Source organism: Lampetra fluviatilis, chromosome 22 (assembly GCF_964198595.1).
Source record: "Lampetra fluviatilis chromosome 22, kcLamFluv1.1, whole genome shotgun sequence".
In the NCBI taxonomy this organism is placed as follows: Eukaryota; Metazoa; Chordata; class Hyperoartia; order Petromyzontiformes; family Petromyzontidae; genus Lampetra; species Lampetra fluviatilis.
In genome coordinates this window covers 3,890,721-3,911,239 of record NC_136296.1, presented here as the reverse complement: position 1 = coordinate 3,911,239, position 20,519 = coordinate 3,890,721, and the positions used below count along the sequence as shown (strand labels likewise).

At 51.8% G+C, this 20,519-nt stretch overlaps 1 protein-coding gene across 4 annotated transcripts in view; it reads right to left on the bottom strand.

Moving 5' to 3' along the window:
* The window catches only part of LOC144938460 (CUB and sushi domain-containing protein 3-like), a 683,443-nt gene that overhangs the window by 277,826 nt on the left and 385,098 nt on the right, over nucleotides 1–20,519 (bottom strand). For all 4 annotated transcript variants that reach the window (XM_078866283.1, XM_078866284.1, XM_078866285.1 and 1 more), the window contains 4 exons: nucleotides 7,780–7,998; nucleotides 5,884–6,072; nucleotides 1,766–1,935; nucleotides 224–380 (listed from right to left, as the gene is read on the bottom strand). In XM_078866283.1, coding sequence (XP_078722409.1) covers nucleotides 224–380; nucleotides 1,766–1,935; nucleotides 5,884–6,072; nucleotides 7,780–7,998 — 735 coding nt within the window. The remainder of the gene's footprint in view (nucleotides 1–223; nucleotides 381–1,765; nucleotides 1,936–5,883; nucleotides 6,073–7,779; nucleotides 7,999–20,519) is intronic.

Here is a 20,519-nt window from a genome sequence, read left to right as displayed (position 1 = left end):
CTGGTGTGGTGTGTAAACATCGCCGCTGGGGAGACAAAGGCGGTTGGGCATGGTGCTGGCCACCCACCCGCCCGTATACCGTTCTGGCCTTCGTAGGTGCTCGCTAACAGCACTTGCCCCAGCAGTCTGTTGAGGCTGTACGGGGGCTCCTTGTATTTGTCTGTGTTATTGTTCAGAGTGACGAGTTCAGAGTTGCACCGTTCGCGTGCGACTCGTGTCTCACTGGTATAGATGAGTTGAAAGCCCTGGTCGGTGCCATCTCCGTCGCTGTTAAACTCCAGCCACAGGTGGTTGGAGGTGCTGTTGAGCACCAGGTCCTGCATGCTCGTGTCCGCAAAGGCACCCAGCAGCCTGGAGAAGCTGTCCTCACCGTCGTACACCTGCACGCACCGTCGGTCACGACAGCCATGGGGAAATGAAGAGCAGAAGCACTCTGAGAGTGATTAATCTGAATGGCTGAGCTGAATCACATTCAATACTGTCTCTATAGACACGTTGTTATACTTAGTTTCCCGCAGCTCCGATTAACACGGTTGGCTAAGTACGGTGTGAAAGAAGTTCAAGTGGCGAAGTTTTCACATTGCACCGGGTGCTCATTTCAGGCTGAGTCGACGCAGGGGAGGCCCAGGACCAGTTCAGATAATCGTCACTGGTGTTGGCCGTGAGTGGGATTAGAATTCAGGCTGGTGGGTTCATAGGGCAAAGACGGTCACTGCATTGCGCTTTTTCAGGTGCGCTTCTGCGGCCGTCTGGAATGCTCTTCCTTTCATTATTAGGAAGCCACTGGAGCTGTGCACTTTTAAATCACATAGATTGAAAAGTAATTTCTTTAAAACTTATTTTTTTGTTTAGTTTGTTGTCCTTCCCCCGCACCTCCGATTCGTATGGTTGGCTATGTATGGTGCGAAAGAAGTTCAACATACATACCATTTGTTTCATATATATATAAAAGTAGCGTGACCAATTGTAAAAATATGTAATCCAGCACTTTGGGAGTCAGGTTAGTGGATAGCTCAAAATAACAACGACATGTGCACGAGTTAGGAGCATGACAACCCTTCCGTGATAGAATGCACTGTTGTGAATCGAGGTCATTATATAATTGGCAAATCATGATATTTTGAATGACGAAATTAATTAACCCATTCCTTTATAAACTCTAAACGCATAATAACTGAAAATTACCCATCATCAACAATGCAAATGGATGTATTAGAAGCATATTGCGGTCATTTATTTAGTTGATTAATTTAATAACAATCATGCCTTAAATTTCCATTTAAAGCTTTCGTGACTGCAGGGATTCATATTCTTGGATCTATCGGTAAAGTCACGTAGAAGGGAAATAATAAAATAAGAAAAATAAAACATCATAAAATTCTCACGACGTTTTGGCCACAACACAAGCCAGTCTGTGACGAGTAGAGAAAATAGGTTGTCACCTATCCATATGAATTATTTAGTGCTATCCCGTCTTGTTTCTTAAACACAGCACGTAATGTACAGGAGTAGCATACTTTAAAGCGTGGTCGCTCTTATATCAAGCTTTAGCGACGCACGACTACGGGCATCTTCAGGAGCTTGGATGAGGGGCTTCCCTGAAAACGGGGGAAATGCCCTACGCGTGGCCCGACACCGCACTCGGATTACAAGTGTCTGTGAAACGAGAGCGCGACGAGCGAACGATTTCACCAACGTTGCGAGAGACACACGGCCGCCAACGTCCCGTCACGGCGCGCGCCCGGGCAAGGTTGAGGAATCGAACCTTGAGCAGGTCGCCGTGGCTCAACTTGAAGGTCCTCGCCGTCAGCTGCGCCCCGCGCCCGGCGCTCACCTCCACGCTGTACATGCACTCGTGGTGCCGCCCGTAGTGCCGCGGGTAGTTGGGTGACAGCAACACGCCCTCGTTGCCCCGCAGGGCCACCCCACACTCCGCTGTCGTTCGCACACAAAGACAACGATCCCCCGCTTTAGCCTCTCACGGACAGCTGGGCGCGAGTGCTGTTAGCTAGCTGCGCCTATGAAGGCCGGCACGGCGCACGATGAGGTGGGTGGCCAACACCACGCCCGGCCGCCTTTGTCTCTCCAGTGGCGAAGTTTAACACCTCGCACCGGGTACTAATTTGAGGCTGAGTCGACCTAGGGGAGGCCCCGTTGGTCGTGAGCGGGAATCGAACTCGGGTCACCGGGTTTGTAGCAGATCACGCTAACCGCTACACCACCGCTCCCCACACAAACACATGTACACATGCACTCACAAATCTACCCACCTCTCGCCGTGTACATAAACACAGACACACAAAGCATGCAAACACAGACCAGTGTATAGGGTAATCGTGTATTCTCTCTAGACAATGGTTAGTTTTTTGCTGTCATGCTTATTAAGCCATTAGCTATTCTTCTACGTAGCTTGTGTTCTATCCAGTGATGCGTGCGTTTACCTTGACGTTGCCTGTGAAGACGACGCCATAGAACTGCTTCTGGAATCAATTAAATTCGCGTCCCCAACACAAAACAAAGATGGTACCTCTTCACGCAATGTGCCAGGTATCATCCGCCACCAGATCAACAAGGGCTAACATTGTGTCATCTTCACTTTAGGCCGGCACAATAAAGCCCCGAGATGGTGCGTAAGATCGGTGATATCATCCTTGTATGCAAACGCATGCTGTGTGGGATTCCTGCTGAAGTTGGTTGTTTTAAGACACCTTCGTATGTACCATGAAGGGTGTCCATATACGTGTGATCCATTTTTGTATTATTATGAGACAGCAGCTTGAACTATAAATAAAGGAATATCTCGCCAACATTTTAACCATGCAGCTCAAACTGCCGTCTAACTGTAATTCTTGAATAAGAGATGATGTTATTTCGGATGCCCTGTAATATAATTTGTTTATGGCATACACACATTTGCATAACAGGTAACCCCTTATCAGTGCCTACCTTATTATAGACCAATTCAAACCTTATTGGTCACCCTGCGCCCTTATAAATCTCAACGTTCATCCTACAAAGTCCCATCACAAGGGTTTACCCGTATTCACAAGAATACGGGTAAACCGTACAGGGAGACACGTATGCATTTGTATCTGGCTGTTGGCACGCCTCCTTAGTTCGGATAGAGTGCTCCAATGTTGTGTCTAAGGTATAATTATCCCTTAAATGTTGTGCATAAGGGAAAATTATCCCTTCGACACAACATTGAAGCTAATTATAATTAGACCTCAATGCTGGGCTCAGAGGACTGGCACGACTGTTTATGTTTTGTTGTGCGTTTAGTCACTGACGGCTACACTTGAGACCCCGGTTTAACCACGGGTTAATTAAAACCAGATTCGTGCTCACATTTCAGTGGTTGGATATGGCCACCTGATGAACCAGGCCTCGTCAGAGGCCCAACCCTTCCAGAGCCTCTGATATGTCTGTGCCCTTTGAAGAAGGTTCATGCCCAAAACGTCAATTCTGAATCCATATGTTACCTTTCCGGGCAGTGTTACTTGATGATTGCATCGAATTTATGTTCTGTGTGCTTATGCACCACTGCCAACGTGGTATCACCATTGGCATGAATATCACTTTTAAGAGACAGTATCATAGACACAGTCACAGAAGCCTTATTTATTAAAATAGCTTGTGAACAGATATTTAAACCAGTGGAAAATAATACATGAGCAATCTGCTTCTTGAATCTTTTTGGAAAAAAGAAATGTGAAATGTACTTGTGAATGGCATTAATACGAACTATGAGGTTTGTGCTTATGAAAACAATTCAGAGGCAAACGGTATTTGTGTGAAGAGTGATACGATCAGATTTATTATTGCTATTAAATGTGCAGTTACCTTATGTTCTAATACATGTAACTGCTCTGTTCGATAGGAAATTCATAATACGTTTTACAATGTGGTTAAAAAAGGGTAAACTTGTTCAGTTACAAATATACAACTTTATTCATGATGTTTAAATGCATTTTAATGTTTAGTGTGAGCGTGCGTGACACCTGCTGTTTCTGTAAAGAGGAAGCATCGTCGTTTTATTTGGTGGTATTATAGTGATCACATTGAATGTGTTATTGTTGGTGTGTGCGTGATGTTGCAGCTTGTATACCAAAATATGTTAAACACATTTCTTTAAAAAAAATAAGCTTTGATAGATCCACTGCTGGATGAAAGCTTTCCCACACCACGTCAATCGTGGGGGTTGTTACACCATACATCTTGATATAAAGCTTTCGTGACTGCAGGAATTCAATTTTTTTTGGTCTTTCGGTAAAGAAACGTAGATAGGTTCAAATTAATACAAATGAAATAAACAAAAAACACGACAATTCGATCACAATACAAGCGATCGTCATCAGGAGGAAAGAAAATACATCGCTTGTGTTGTGATCGAAACGTCGTGGTTTTTGTTTCTTTCATTTTTATTAATGTGAACCTATCTACGTGACTTTACTGAAAGACCCAAAAAGATTGTTAAACCATACTTCACCACGCTGAACTGGTGGAGATAGAGGAGTGCGAATGGTTCAGATACAAATGCCACCGATATAAGGTCACAGAAGTTGAACTCACGCAGCCATATCTCATCGGCCAGCAAGCTACACCCTGAGAAATAAAGTAGGGCAATTTGGTTAAATGATGTGCAGCTGCAGAGGCATGGGTTCACATGCCGCCAAATATTACTTCTCATGGGAATTCTTCATGGAAATGGACCGGATCTCACTCTCAATAGCCGCTGGGTATGTCACCAAACAGAAAGTGTAAGATTTGCTCGTGCTGTGTTATGGCCACACTGCTCTGTTCACGACCATCGTAATATAAGCGTCGTATCCATCGTATCGTACCAATGGCATAATGGCCACTTTCATTCTGACTCCAGTGTTGTCCGGTTGTAGTGTTAAAGCGCACTTGACAATCCTACAATTTTAAGCGGAAGGCTGATGATTAAAAAAAAAAATTGCCGCTCAAATATATATTTTAACATTTTATAAGCTTTGAAAATCGGTCAGTGGTAAAAGGGTTTAAAGGAGATTTGGTAAGTATGGTAGAGAACTGCCTCGGAGAACTCTGGTTAGGTTGCTTAACTCAATACTTCTTCACTGCCCTGACTGGATATCTATGAAAAATAGCTTCATAACTTTCAGGATTCCTCGAGAAAAAATACATTTTCTTCTTCAAACTCGCAATCATATTGTATAAATTCAAATCTGGATCGGGGGGTTAAGAGCCCATTATCCCTCTTTGGTTAAAATAATGTGTACCTCTTCATGTGTAGTTCAACACATTACACACAAAGAGATACGCATTACACAGGTAATTTCATGGGGTCAACCCAGCCCATTATTTCTCTGGGGTCAATATAATGTGTACCTCTTCGTGTGTAAGTCTACGCAATACACATGGAGAGGTGCGCATTACACGGGTAATGCCATGGGTAGACTTGGCTCCCCCCACACCACCCCTTCCCTATACAAATGTGGAATTTTCACCACAATCTCTGGGCGACCAACACACATGAGTGCAACCCCCCCCCCATCGCCCATTTGAGCAGCGGAGTCGTAAAGCCTCTAAACCTGTTCTGGCCATACTATCACCGCATTCTCCAGTGGGTTGAGATGCTCAGGAAAAAGAGGCGCACCCCCCCCCCCCCCCAGCTTTTGTTTTGCTTTATAACACGTGTCAAAAAGCGAGTCTTATAATCCGGAGCAATACGGAATACGCGTCGGTATCATGGCTAGCGTCGCGGCCCTGGTAGCGGTGTAGCCCCGGAGCGAACTATCGTATGGCAGTGTTTTCGCGCGTCAGGAGAGCCTTGCACGCGCGCTCTCCCCCCGAACAGCTGTGAGTCGTGCGGGCAAAGGAATGAAGCTGGTGACCACCTACCCACACACCTTGGGAGTGGAGCGCTCCAGACCCTGCGGCTGCCCCCGAGGCACACGAGGCGTGGCGAGCCCTCGAGCCGGTAGCCCGGCGAGCACTCGAAGGCCAGCGCGTCGCCCACCAGGAAGCTGTCGCCCGAGTGGCGGCCGTACGGAGGCATGCCGGGATCGTCACACGGCTCCAGGTCGTACTCTGATTTTGGTCATCGTTCATGGTATAAGGAACAAAAAGTCAGGGGGGAGAGGAGGGACGGTCATCGCGATCATTGCCAACAATGCCATAAAATAACGTGCCTTTCGCGACCGTTGGTTCCTCCTGCCAGATCGTGCAAATGTTGACCTCATCATCACCATCATCTGTCTTTTAGGGTTTATAATTTGTTACGCTGAGGGTAATCTTCAAGGACCAGCATATCTGACAGCTGCTCTTCAAGGACAAGCGTATCTTTGGATCTCACCCTTGTTGCGTCGTTCACCTAACCTTCTAAGTCTGTTTTGCAGTCTCATCACCACCATCCGGCTCGAGGTCTCTTTTGTCATTGGCTTCCAGCTGTGACTCCACACCCAAAGCCTTCGTCCTGTACATGTGAACCCCATCACTCAACCATATCTGCCTTAATATGCCGACAATATTTCCCCACTTTGTTCTATTATGTATTTCTAAGTTGTGTAACCTATCACGCCATGAGCTTCCTAGAATTCTCCGCATGCACAACTTAAAATTCTTCCACCAACCCAAGCGCCCTGTGCAGACTACAAAGAATAAGTGGAAATGTTTTATGAAAGCTCATACAATTCGCAAGTACAGCAGCAGCACCAAATCTGCAACATTTGGTTTGAACACATTTTTATTACAATTTGGCACTGTTGTAATAGATTTTCTGAAAAACTTTGCTACTAAAAGTTTAAAACTTAATGTTTGTTTTGCAGATTATATTTAATACACATTTTATATTTTGTACTGCATGCATTTTTTTTTACTTTTCCGCCAATTTGGTTTTAGTTTACACCTAAGTGTTTCACGCAATGTTATGGTTTTCTATTTTATCCAGTCACGTAAACCCATTCGCGTGCAATGCTATCCTCTTCGTGGGCACGGTTTGTGCCACGTAAAGAGTGCAGAGCCACGAGCGAGTAAACATGTGCGTATGTAAAAAAATTAAACGTGTTAAGACGACAACAGCGATGATGGAGTTCACAGGTGCGGATGTTATATGCGAGCGCCCGTGGATTCGATCTGTTTTTTTCCCGCCACCATAAACATTGCTTTGCAATTCACTAACTTCTTCTTTTCTATCCAATGGGAATACTTTTAATTAACACCTCCACCCCCCAACTCAGAGATTAGTATTTTTTGCTAAACTCTAGTTCTGGAGCAGCCATAATCTACAATGCTTCGGATTTTGAAACACTGCGACTGTGGAATGCTTAAACTTTATATTTGCATACGATAATTATGTTCTGTCTTTGTAGAACCCCTGCCAAGCGAATGTGGAATCCCTACCACAGGCACAGAAGCCTGACAATGCACATTGATGCATTGCTCCGTAGAGCAGGGAAACACTTTCACCGTATGTATTTTAAGCGAGATGTGTACCGGACAGCATTTAATCTTGGACGTGATCAATGTATATATGTATGTATGTTGAACTTCTTTCACACCATACGCAGCCAACCGTGCTCATTGGGTTGACTACATTCAGTGCTGAGAATAAAAAAAAACTGATCAATGGGGACCAGCTTATGAATGTTATCATTATAGCATTCAATAGGAAGATTATGAGTTTAAATCAATCATCATCGTCCAATGTCCAGCCTCACTTTCCGAAACTCAAAGTCGAGTTGACGCCTGCGGATCCACCGCAGAGGCCTCAAGTGGCAGCAGAGCCACGGCGCTCACCCCGGAAGGTGACATTGAAGCCCTCGTAGGCCATCGAGAAGTCGGAGACGAAGCGCAGCTGCACACGGGGGTTGCTGGTGTGCAGGCCGGCGCGGAGGGGGGCCGGTAGGCCCGAGCCGGCCAGCCGTGCCACGGGCTGGGAAAAGCTGTCGTTCTCGGTGATGAGCAGGTAGTCGTGCTGGCTCTCCAGGTGGAACGTGTGGAAGGTGAACTCCACACCTGCGAGGTACGGGGGAGGGGGGAGGTGTCGGGGGCCTGCCGTGAGAGACCGCCACCGAACGCCCTATCGTCTGTTCAAACGGGTGTCACTACACGGGAGGTCTCCGTCCAGTGAAGGCCATGCCCCCCCCCCCACCCCCCGCAGCAGAGCAATATGCTCATTTGACACAATGAGACACTTTTGATGAAGATGGTGTAATTCTGCCGGGTTGCACTGTGGTTGGAATGCTCGAATCTCAATTGTGGTTGCATGTGCTATGAACAAGGGCCTCTTAATGTTGATATTTCGCACGATTTATTGGCAGCTGTGCTAATCTGAGGTGCTGGGGAAGGATAAAAAAAACACACAAAAAGCAGTTTGAAAGAACTGAGTCTTCAATCTAAATTTAAAAGTGCATAGCTCCAATGGCTTCCTATTATCGGAAGAGCGTTCCAGACAGCCGCAGAAGTGCATCAAAAACCCCGCGATGCAGTGACCGTCTTAGTTCGATGGCTAGTCAAAAGCCGCTGCGAGGATGACTGGAGTTCGCGTAACGGTTTATGCTCCTTGACGAGATCAGCAAGGTAAAAGGCAGTGTTATTGATTAATGCTTTGAGTTTCTTCCCAATTGTAATGTTCCAAGGTAAAATGCCGGTCAGGGGTCAACTGTGATCCTCAAATGTGTCGCCCTTTGTGGCAAGTCGACGCTGATAATAGTGTAGGGGTGTTACGGAGGGGCTGTATACATAGGATCACACGGGAAACAAACACAGTTCGTGAGTGCACGAGGAGGTGCTCTCAACGACGTCCGCACCGGGCAGCCTGGGGCTGACCCGGAGTCGTGATCCCCCGGGGCCCCACCCCTCAGCGGGGGGTTTTGGTATAAAAGGGGATGAGCCGGAGAGCTCGAGGCACAATGTTAAAGCTAAACCAGTGAAGACCGAGGATCGTCTAGCTAGAGCCCTGGACTCCCCTGGGTCGCCGCCCTTATCAGGGCCGCGCAGGACCGAGCCAGCGGCGTGGTCCCGAGAACCAGAGATAGTGCTCTGGGACTCCGGGTACCGTAGCCCGACTTACCAGTGTCGGGCCAGATAGCCTCCTCTAGCCCGTTAGTGGAGGACTAGGAGGTAGGTCAGAGATAGCTAGCAAGCGTGATCCCAGCTAGCCAGGTGAGGGGGCCGATACCCCCTCCCGTGTTGTATGTCCGCGGTTGTGACAACTGTTGCGAAATAAATACGTGTGCCTCAAAGCCTCAACCCCGGCGTCCAAGAGTCCTCAACGATATTACATCTGGTGTCAGAAGTGAACGATCACGAACATGGACACGCGCCGGACAGCTCGAGCCGGGGTACCGGAGGCGGAGGACACCACTGCAGTTGTGGAGCCCGAGACGGCTGAAGAAGGCATCAAGCAGCCGGGGCCGGTTGCAGCCTTACCGCAGCATCGGGGTGGAGGGGAGCCGTCAACAGAAGGGCTGAGGCTGGCTCACGCGAGACTGGCGGAGCTGCTGTATGCTGCTGCCGCCACGCTCGAACAGATCACATGGCTGGGGGCTGGTGACCCGCCACGGGGCGACGACAGCCAACGACCGGTGCGCCTTCCCGCCATTTCAACGGAGCCCAACTTTGAATCTCCCGCCATCGCCGCAGCAGCTGCTGAGGGCGTGGCCGGCCTGAACCTCGGGTCCGACGACGGCCGTACAGTGGCTGCCACGTCATCACCAGGGGACAGAGCATCACCACTGGTGCGACCGGCGATGCCATCTGTCGTTCGCGCCAAAGCCCAGCCGAGTGACGGGAACAGCAGAGTGCGAGCTTCCACGGTGGCCGCTGCGCTGCACCAACGGCTACCTCCACTCAAGGAGTTTGTGGGCGAAGAGGGCGACTGGGGCGGCTTCCAGGGGCGCTTCCTCGCACACCAGGAAATGGCGCAGTGGACAGATGCCGAGGCTCTCTGCGCGCTGCCGGCGCTCCTCGACAGCGACGCCCTCGCCGCTCTTACATCGGCGCCGAAGGACAAACGCTCAACGCTACAGATGGCGCTGCAGTTGCTGGCTGCGGTCTACGGACCATCGTCGGAATGCAGGCAGCTCTTTTATGATCGCCAGCGGGGTGCAAAGGAGTCGCCCCTGGCGTACCGTACGAGTCTCCTGGCGCTGGCGAAGACGGCCTTCCCACGAATGGACGACGAAGGCGTGGACGCGATGGTAACGGAAAAGATCCTCCTGCTGGCGGACGACCTGGACATCGCCGTCGTTGCACAGGATGACACAGAAATGGGTTCCCTCCAGGCTGCGCGGCTCCTCCACGCCAACCTACTGTCGCAGCGACGGAAGGCCAGCAGGGCAGCGGCCGGGCGTACTGTGGCTGCAGCCACCCTCCCGGCGGAGGAAGTTTGCGCCATCGACCATCGACTGCAGCAGAGGGCGGGAGTACGGGCGGGCCGGGATGGATCGAGCCGCTCCGACCATCCGTCATCGCCGCCTGCGCTCCCGCGCTGTTACAACTGCTGCATCCGGGGCCATGTCGCCTCGGGGTGCCGCTCTCCTCGGCAGCGCGGGACGACGCCTCGACAGGACGCCGGCCCTCCTCCCAAGCTCCATCAACATAACCCGGCGAGTCGCGGCACCCCTCATGTTTGGCCCACGCACACACCCGTCACACACTCGCACACCGCAACGAACGGGGGGCCGACATTGCGCACCGTCGCGCCAACACGCACCACTATGGGGACTCAGATCGAACCCGGGCAGTGGTCCGTGTTGGCCCATCGCGTTGTGGCTGCATCGTCGGGGTCGTCAGCCGTGGTGGGGCACATTGACGGGGTTGAGGTGCGCATCCTGGTCGATACAGGACCATCGGCGACCATCATTTCGGAACTAATTTACAATATTCTCCCTGTCCAGAGCCGTCCTTTACTGCTGGTTAACGTCCCATTCTATGCTGCTAACGGGGGCTCACTTGGCATCATTGGACAGATTCGAGCACAAATTTGTATCGGTGATATCAAATTGTCCGGCCCGATTTTTGTTTCCTCCTCGCTGGCGGTTCCGTGCCTGCTGGGGACGGACTTCTTGGGCAAAATGCCGATTCGTATTTTAATAGACCAGGGCTGCATTGAGCTCCCGTCGGGCCGACGCATGGCGTTTCTGCCGTCCCCCACTGCGGTTCGGACGGCGTTCGCGACGGTACCGGCGTTCGTCGTTAAAACGGTTCGCGTACCACCGGGGGCACAAATGTTGGTGCCTCTCAAACTTCGTCGGCCCTTCGCTAAAGGCATTGGGGACCAGGGAATTCTGCTGGGGCCATCTAGGGCCGGGGTTAGCGGACCTCATTTAATTCCGGCCCAGACCATCGTCAAAGGGAACGGGGACCCTTTCATCGCGGTCCTCAATGTGGGGTCGCAGACGGTGGTGGTTCCTCAAGGGACCGTGCTTGCTCACGCAACGCCGGTGCCCTGTGAGGAACCTATCGCGAATCACGTAGGCACTGTCCCTCTGCCGCAACCACATTCGGACACCGATGAAGGGTGGCTCGAGGCGCTTTGTGCGGGATCGACGGACCTGTCGGATTTAGAGCGTCAAAAGCTTAGGACACTGCTGCGTGAATTTTCCGACGTTTTCAGTCAGAACAAATTCGATTTGGGCTGTACCCATCTGCTGCGTCACCATATTAATACAGGTGACAGCGCGCCAATACGCCAAAATCCTTTTCGGTTAAGTCCCGCCGAAAAGGACCATGTCAAATCGGCTGTTGATGACATGTTAGCCGCCGACATCATTTCTCCCTCTACCAGCCCGTGGGGAGCGCCGATCGTCCTGGTTAAGAAACAGGATGGCTCGTTGCGGTTTTGCGTCGATTTTCGCCGCCTCAACAAAATTTCTGTTGCCGACGCATACCCGCTCCCACGGATTGACGAATCGCTAGACGCCTTGGCGGGAGCGCGATTCTTCTCCACATTGGATTTGCTTTTGGGATTCTGGCCGCTTCCTCTGGACGATGATTCAAAGCCTAAAACTGCATTCCGTACACCGCACGGCCTCTTCCAATTCAACCGGTTGCCGATGGGACTCCACTCGGCGCCGGCGACTTTCCAGCGATTGATGGAATTGGTTTTGGCTGGATTGCAATGGGACTCGTGCTTAATTTATTTGGATGACGTTATCGTCTTTAGCAGAACATTTGACGAACATCTCCAGAGGTTGCGGGCGGTTTTCCTCAAAATGCGGGCTGCTAATTTGAAATTTAAACCCCAAAAATGTAATCTGTTACGCGAATCTGTGCGTTATTTGGGACACATCGTTGGACGCTCAGGTATTGCTACCGATCCCGCCAAAACGCAGTGCGTCAGCTCCTGGACGACTCCCACCTCTGTGGGAGAGGTCAGGAGTTTCATTGCATTCGCGTCGTATTACCGACGCTTTGTCGCGGATTTTGCGACAATTGCGAAGCCCCTACACGCTTTGACGTCAAAGGGGGTCCGCTTTCATTGGGGACAGGAGGAGGAGGCTGCTTTCCACTCCCTTCGGGACGCTCTGGTTAAAGCTCCTCCCTTGGTTTACCCCGATTTTTCTAAACCCTTTGTGCTCGACACCGATGCAAGCAACACGGGTATTGGGGGCGTGCTTTCCCAGGTGGTTGACGGCGTAGAACAGGTAGTCGCGTACGGTAGTCGGGTGTTGTCTCCAGCGGAGCAAAGATATTGTGTCACCTGTCGGGAACTGTTGGCAATTGTCTATTTCATCCAACAGTACCGCCCATATCTGTACGGTCAGCGTTTCACCGTCCGTACAGATCATGCGGCACTACAGTACGCCCTGCGAGTTCAACAACCATCGGGACAATTGTCTCGATGGTTGGAGGTTCTCCAGGACTTTGATTTTGAAACCACGTACCGTAAGGGCGTTCGCCACACCAATGCGGACGCTCTGTCGTGCATGCCAACCACCCCCGAATGCGCATGCCTCCTGGGGTCGGGTCGTTGCAGGCATCCGGGTGAAATATCTGTTCCGGTCTTGGCGGCCGCCGACGACGCAGCGTCGATGACGAATTCCATCGCACAACAGGGAACAGATTCCCTGTTGGGGTTGCCTGTCACTGAATGGGGGCGCCTACAGATGGAGGATACCTCCCTCCTCGCGTTGCGTCGTCGCGTCAGGGATGCTGGGCGGGGGAGGGGTGATGCCGACGCATGGGAAATGGTCACGGGTCTGCTGATGCATTGGGACGGGAAATCCCATCGACACCAGCTGGTGGTCCCTTCTGGGTTACGGGGTAAGGTGGTGTGGGCCGCTCATGAGCGCCTCCTCCACCTGGGGACCCAAAAGACCCTCGCCTTGCTCCAGCTTGATTTTTTTTGGCCGGGCATGACGAGGGATGTCGCAGATCTGTTGGGGTCATGCCCTCGGTGTGCGCAACGGAAACCACCAGCACGGGAGTCTAACCCGCCTTTGCAGTCTATCAAAGTCTCCAGAGTCAACAAACTTGTCGCGCTGGATATTCTGGGCCCATTCCCCGCCACCCCCGGGGGCAATAGATATTTGTTGACCGGGGTGGAGTACTTTACGCGCTGGCCTATGGCCTGGCCCCTGGCCAACCAGTCGGCAGCAGCCATCGTGGAGGCCTTTGTCCAGGGATACGTCTTGGACAAAGGTGCTCCGGAGCGGCTGCTGACCGACCAGGGCAAACATTTTTCCGGCAAACTGCTCCAACAAGTCTGTGAGCTCCTGGGCACGAAAAAAATTCGTACCTCTCCCTATCACCCGCAAACTGACGGGATGGTCGAGCGTCTGCACCGAACCATCACGTCCATGTTGTCACAGCAGGTTTCGGACTCACAGACCGATTGGGACCTGCAAATTCAAGGGGTCCTGGCAGCATACAGATTGGCCCCCCATGCGGCAATGGGATTTTCCCCCTTCTTCCTCATGTATGGCCGCGTACCTGACCCACCTGTTCGGGCCCAGCTGCAGATCCCCGCGCCGCAGGGTAAAACTAAATTGGCCGACCATGTTAAATTGAACCTTGCTAAATTAACAGAGGCACGGGATGCTGCCATGCAAAATTCCGACCTCCGGCAGAAAGCTAATGAGCGGCTCAGACTGGGTCGCGCGCACGTGCTACAGTGGAAGCCGGGGGACAAGGCATGGCTGCACTGTCCACAGGTACCACTCGCGACCTCCTCTAAACTGGTGCGGCCGTGGCGGGGCCATGTCGAGGTGGTTGAGGTTTTGCGGCCTCAGTGCGTACGCATCAAATGGGGGAAGCGCCGGTGGTTTGTGCACCCCTCCAGATTGAAACCCTTCGTTGCGGTACGAAGTCCCTCTCCACACACGCGTGGCCAAACATGTGGGGGGTCGACCGACTCAAAGAGTCCGTCTCCGCTGCTCTCGCCTGACGTGTTGCCAGCTGTCCCACCCCCAGGTGCACCAGGAATGACGGGTTCAGCCCTACAACCCCTACGGGGGATGCCGAGGGTCTCGCGACATCGAGAAGAGACTCACTCGGAAATGGACAGTTGCCACCCGATGGCCCGCCATCCGGGGTTGCCCCGTGTGACGGGCCTGCTGCAAGGACGCGCGCAAGAATGCGCAGACTCTTGTGATGCCCAAAAAGAAAAAAAAAAAGAAAAAAATTATTTTTCACATGTTATGTTCACTGTGTGCTGCGTGGGTGGTGAGTTCCTGGCACATTGGATTGTACGTATGTTGTGTTCACTGTGTGTTGTGTGTGTGCTGGGGTTCCCTGCAAATTGTATATACGTTGGTTTTACGGAATTCGTATTTATTCGGGGAGGGTGCGTCGGGTTATTTTCCCTTCTTGCTTTTCTGGTTCTTGTTGTTGTTCTCGTTCTCGTTATGGTTGAAAAAATTGTGAGGCACACGCGGGGTCGAGGGGTAAATAAACTTTTATTGTCGTTTGTTGCAGCCGGGACGGCTGCGAGCTGTACAGGGGGGGGTGATGTAGGGGTGTTACGGAGGGGCTGTATACATAGGATCACACGGGAAACAAACACAGTGGGCGGGGCTTCGTCAGTGCACGGGGAGGTGCTCTCAACGACGTCCGCACCGGGCAGCCTGGGGGGCTGACCCGGAGTCGTGATCCCCCGGGGCCCCACCCCTCAGCGGGGGGTTTTGGTATAAAAGGGGATGAGCCGGAGAGCTCGGGGCACAATGTTAAAGCTAAACCAGTGAAGACCGAGGATCGTCTAGCTAGAGCCCTGGACTCCCCTGGGTCGCCGCCCTTATCAGGGCCGCGCAGGACCGAGCCAGCGGCGTGGTCCCGAGAACCAGAGATAGAGCTCTGGGACTCCGGGTACCGTAGCCCGACTTACCAGTGTCGGGCCAGATAGCCTCCTCTAGCCTGTTAGTGGAGGACTAGGAGGTAGGTCAGAGATAGCTAGCAAGTGTGTTCCCAGCTAGCCGGGTGAGGGGGCCGATACCCCCTCCCGTGTTGTATGTCCGCGGTTGTGACAACTGTTGCGGAATAAATACGTGTGCCTCAAAGCCTCAACCCCGGCGTCCAAGAGTCCTCAACGATATTACAATAGCATGGGGGATCCTGCCTTAGGAATGTAGAATAGTCTTGGAGGGACTGACTCAGCCCATCAAATGTCCTTGTCCAAAATAATGAAAACCAATATTTTAAAAGTAAATATATGGGTGTCATACGGAGGAGCGGACCTTGCCATGGGAATGTGGAGATTTCACCAATGGTTTAGGATTCATAAGGGAGATGTACGCTACCCAATGACTCATCGATGAGATGTTAAAACAATTTCATGGGATGATATTAACCCATCATTTATGACTCCAACAGGGCATAATTTCACTCCAGCTCAGCTCTTGATCTGAACCGAGGTGGTAGCGATGTACACTTACTAAAAAAAAAACTCACCTACAGACACATTTGTCTCCCTCTACGAATGCGTTGATGTTGTGAAACGTACCTCATTGTATGCTGAAAAAGCCTAGACATTATCCTACGCTGGGTTCAAATAACGACTGCCAAATGGGTTTCGCAAGGCAGAAATAATCAATAGAGAAAACCTGCATCACTGGGATTAGAATGCAGAACAAAATAACCACTATGCCACTGCTCCCCATACACACACACACTGAGAATGGAGGACTGAATATTGTTAAGCTGTGCAATGCAAGTTTTTTCTTTGCAGTGTGAAGAATAAAAATGAATTTTGCACATGACAGGCACATATTTGGCGATAAAAAGCCCAGCGTGAACAAACAACAGGTGTTGCCAAATGCCAAATCCTGGTCCCTGTTGTCAAGCCAACGTGCTACGCTTTATATGCTTCCTTGTGAAAAAGCACTCACTATCCACTAAATTTTCCATCCATGTACTGCAAGAGAACAATTCAAAACTCAACTACTAAACGTTATATAGAGCAAAAAGAGCTGAATATGAAAATCGCAAATGTTAGGGGTAAGTGGACATTATTAGAAGGAAAGATGGTTATGGCCACTCCTGGTCACTCCATGCATATGTAATAAACGACTGGACCACGATGTCTGGCTCAGTGTCCTTTATTCGGTTCGTGCTGTACACCCACACGGCTGTCTTTACTCTGTAGCTTCTCCACGGTGCTGACTCCAATGTCGGCCCGATCCACAACAGCAGCCCCGCTGCTGTTTCTCTCACACAGCCCCCCTTGGCTGTACTCGCTGCAACTCCTCTCTCTCTCCGCAGCTCTGACAGCCTCGTGCTGTCTCCCTCTCTCCCTCCGCAGCTCTGACAGCCTCGTGCTGTCTCTCTCTCTCTCTCCGCAGCTCTGACAGCCTCGTGCTGTCTCTCTCTCTCTCTCCGCAGCTCCACCTGGCAGCCACACCGCTGCCTCTAACACGCAGCCCTTCTGGCTGTCTCCTCTGCAGCTGCACACCACTCCGCAGCTTCCTCTTGTCTTCGGGGTTGGCTCCCGATGGCCGTTGGTGCCCCCCCTCTTCTCAATCGCCCGCGTGGCCTCACTCTTTTCCGCTCACACCCCGACTGACTTCCCCTTCCGGTTTACCCGCTTAAGGACCCGAACCTTCCACCCACGTCACATGACTCCACCCCCCGTGACGTCACATCCGGAAGGTCGCTTACGCCCGCATTACACCACCATCCCCCGTAGAAAAATCCCAGCCGACCTCGGCTGACCAATAGCAAATCGTAATGCGGCGAACCGAGCTTCCCCCCCTAAAGGACACTAAGCATACAATGTAACAGCAAGAACAACAACAACAACGCAATTAACATCAACGAACGTACAAAAAGCATGCAATAAATACAACTGTAAGAAAAAAAATAACAACACAGCAACAATCAACGAAACGTAAGCGATTTGGAACGTGTGCGGGTCGCCGGCCCGTCCCGGACGGTCGGCGGCCCACTCGCAGAACGGGAACGCGATGAAAGTCGAGGAATGACAGGGGGTAATCCCCCTGTCGCAGCTGGAAGTCCACCGACGTCCCGTGTCCCTAAAGAGTTAGTCTTGGGCTTGTCCTGTGACCGTGCCCGCAGCTGGGTCGGAAGGGCTGCAGGGCTCGAAGGTCCCGCAGACCTGGCAGGCGTCCTCCGAGCAGGGCCCCTCGTCCCCCGCAATGTCACGGCCGGCCTGTCTGGAACAGGTACGACAGGCGCTCTAGCAAGATCAATGGACGCAGGCAGGGGAGAGTCAGCAGCAACAGACCCCGGCAAGGCAACATTGGGGGATGACGCATCATGTAAGGGAGCAACATATGGTTTCAAGCGCGACGTATGCACAACCCAGCGACGAGACCCAATCTGGACGCGTGCTGACTGTGGGTTGGGAACCGCAATGAGGCGTACGGGACCATGCCAGGGTTTGTGCAATTTCGGCGAGGTCCCCGGACGTACCTGTGGACAATGAAGCCAGGCTAGGTCCCCAACCTTCCAAGGGCACTCCCCCTCGGACCGTCGCGCATATCGCTCGTTCCGGGCCTGGGCTTTGGCCGTAGCCACGCGGGCATTCTCCCGCGCCTCCGTGACTCGGCGAACCGTGTCCTGAATGTATTCAGGAAGTGGTTTACGAGGTCCCTTCACCCCAATTCCCAATTGCACATCCACCGGCGGCACGTTTTCCCGACCATACATAAGGTAAAACGGCGAATATCCTGTAGCCGCATGAGGCGTCATCCTGTACGCCGAAAGCACCCCAGGGATGTGCAGATCCCAATCTGATTGTTGTTCACTCACGGTATGGCAAAGCATGGCAGACAATGTCCTGTTCAGCCGTTCAACCATACCATCCGTCTGCGGATGGTATGGGGATGTCCGTACTTTCTTAGTCCCAAGGCCCGCGCACACTTCCGCCAATAATTTAGAAGATAAATTCCTGCCCTGGTCCGTGAGGAGTCTCTTAGGCGCCCCCTTATCCATAATATACCCAAACAAAAAGGCGTCGGTAATGGCCGCGGCCGACTGATCGGGCAACGGCCAGGCCATCGGCCAACGGGAGAGGTACTCAACCCCTACCAGCAAATATTTATTACCCCTCGCCGATGGTGGAAAAGGTCCCAATATGTCCAGTGCCACCAATTCATTGACTCGAGACACCTGAATCGACTGGAGAGGCGGCACGTAAGGATGTTTCGGCGGCTTACGTCGTGCACATGCAGGGCACGCGCGCACGTGCCCTACGACATCTGTCGCCATGCCGTGCCAAAAATAATGACGTTGCAACGTCAACAAGGTCTTCTGCACCCCTAAATGTAAGAGAGTGTCACAATGGAGGGTTCTAATCAACTCGAATCGCAAGGACGTTGGTACCACCAGGCGCCAACGTTCCTGGAACCCCTCCCGCCACATAAGCAGACCATCTCGGAGAGCGGTTTGCGGCCCCATAGCCGTACTCGGACTCCCATTGTCCCTAGCAGACCGCTTCCGCAAGGACACCAACGACTCATCCATCATCTGTTCCCGGATCCAGACAGACCGCGGCAGATTCAAAACCCCGTCAGCCGGTCCCGGTTCCATAGGAGTGTCCGACTTCTCGACGGCCAACGTAAGCGGCTGAGGGGGGTTTGGAATCGGCGAACACCTATGCGTCCCCGACTCACATTTACAAGGGGCGCGCCGCGGTAATCTGGAAAGTGCGTCAGCGTTCGCATGGCGCACTCCCTTCCGATGTTGAATTTGGAAGGAAAATTCCTGTAGCGTGTCCAACCAACGTGCCAACTGTCCGGATGGCTGGTCAATTTTAAGGGCATATTGCAAGGCCGCATGATCCGTACGCACAATAAAAGAATGACCGTAGAGGTATGGTCGAAATTGCCGTAGGAAAAAAACAACCGCCAATAGTTCTCTGCGAGTGACACAGTAGCGGGTTTCCGCAGGAGACAAGACTCGGCTACCATACGCCACGACACGCTCTACACCCCCTTTAGACTGTGATAATACCGCCCCAATACCTGTGTCACTCGCGTCCGTATCAAGAATGAATGGGTGATCGAAATCGGGATAATCCAATGTTGGGGCCGTGGCCAATAGATCACGCAGACTCCGAAAGGCCGCCTCCTCCGGCTGTCCCCAAACAAACTTCCGTCCTTTACCCGTAAGGAGATGCAAGGGCCTCGCAATCGTCACAAAACCCGGCACAAATCTTCGGTAATACGAGGCAAATCCCAAAAACCGCCGAACATCCCCCACGGTGGCCGGAGTCGGCCAATCCCGGACGCACGCCGTCTTTTCAGGATCCGTGGACACTCCCTCAGCACTCACAATGTGCCCCAAGTAGCGGACTGACCGTTGCAGTAGGTGACATTTCTTTGGTTTGAATTTCAATTTGGCAGAACGCATCCTCGTGAACACTGTCTCCAGCCGCGTCAAATGTTCATCAAATGTGCGGCTGAAGACAATAATATCGTCCAAATATATAAGACACGTCTCCCACTGCAACCCCGTCAAAACGAGCTCCATCAATCTTTGAAATGTAGCAGGGGCCGCATTCAATCCCATCGGGAGACAGTTGAATTGAAATAACCCCTGCGGCGTACGGAATGCGGTTTTCTCCCGTGAGGACTCGTCAAGGGGAAGCTGCCAAAATCCCGAAGAGAGGTCCAGTGTGGAAAAGAACTTAGCCCCCAACAATGCGTCGAGGGAGTCATCCATACGCGGCAGGGGGTACGCATCTGCCACCGATATCTTATTCAATTTGCGGAAATCAACACAAAATCGTAATTTGCCATCCTTCTTCTTAACCAAGACGACCGGAGCGCCCCATGGGCTGTTTGATGGCGATATACTGTCCGCAGCCAACATGTCTTCCACTGCCCCCCGTACGTGTTCTCGCTCCGCAGGACTCATCCGATGCGAATTTAATCGAATAGGGGCAGCATCGCCCGTCTCAATGTGATGGTAAAGCAACGAAGTGCGTCCCAAATCCAAATCATCGGAGCTGAACACATCGGAATATGTCAACAACAATTTATGCAGCGCACCACGTTGCTCCATGGACAGGGAAGAATTTCCGTCACATAAATCAGCAACCCAACGATCATCCGAACTCCTTGGCTCGGAAACCC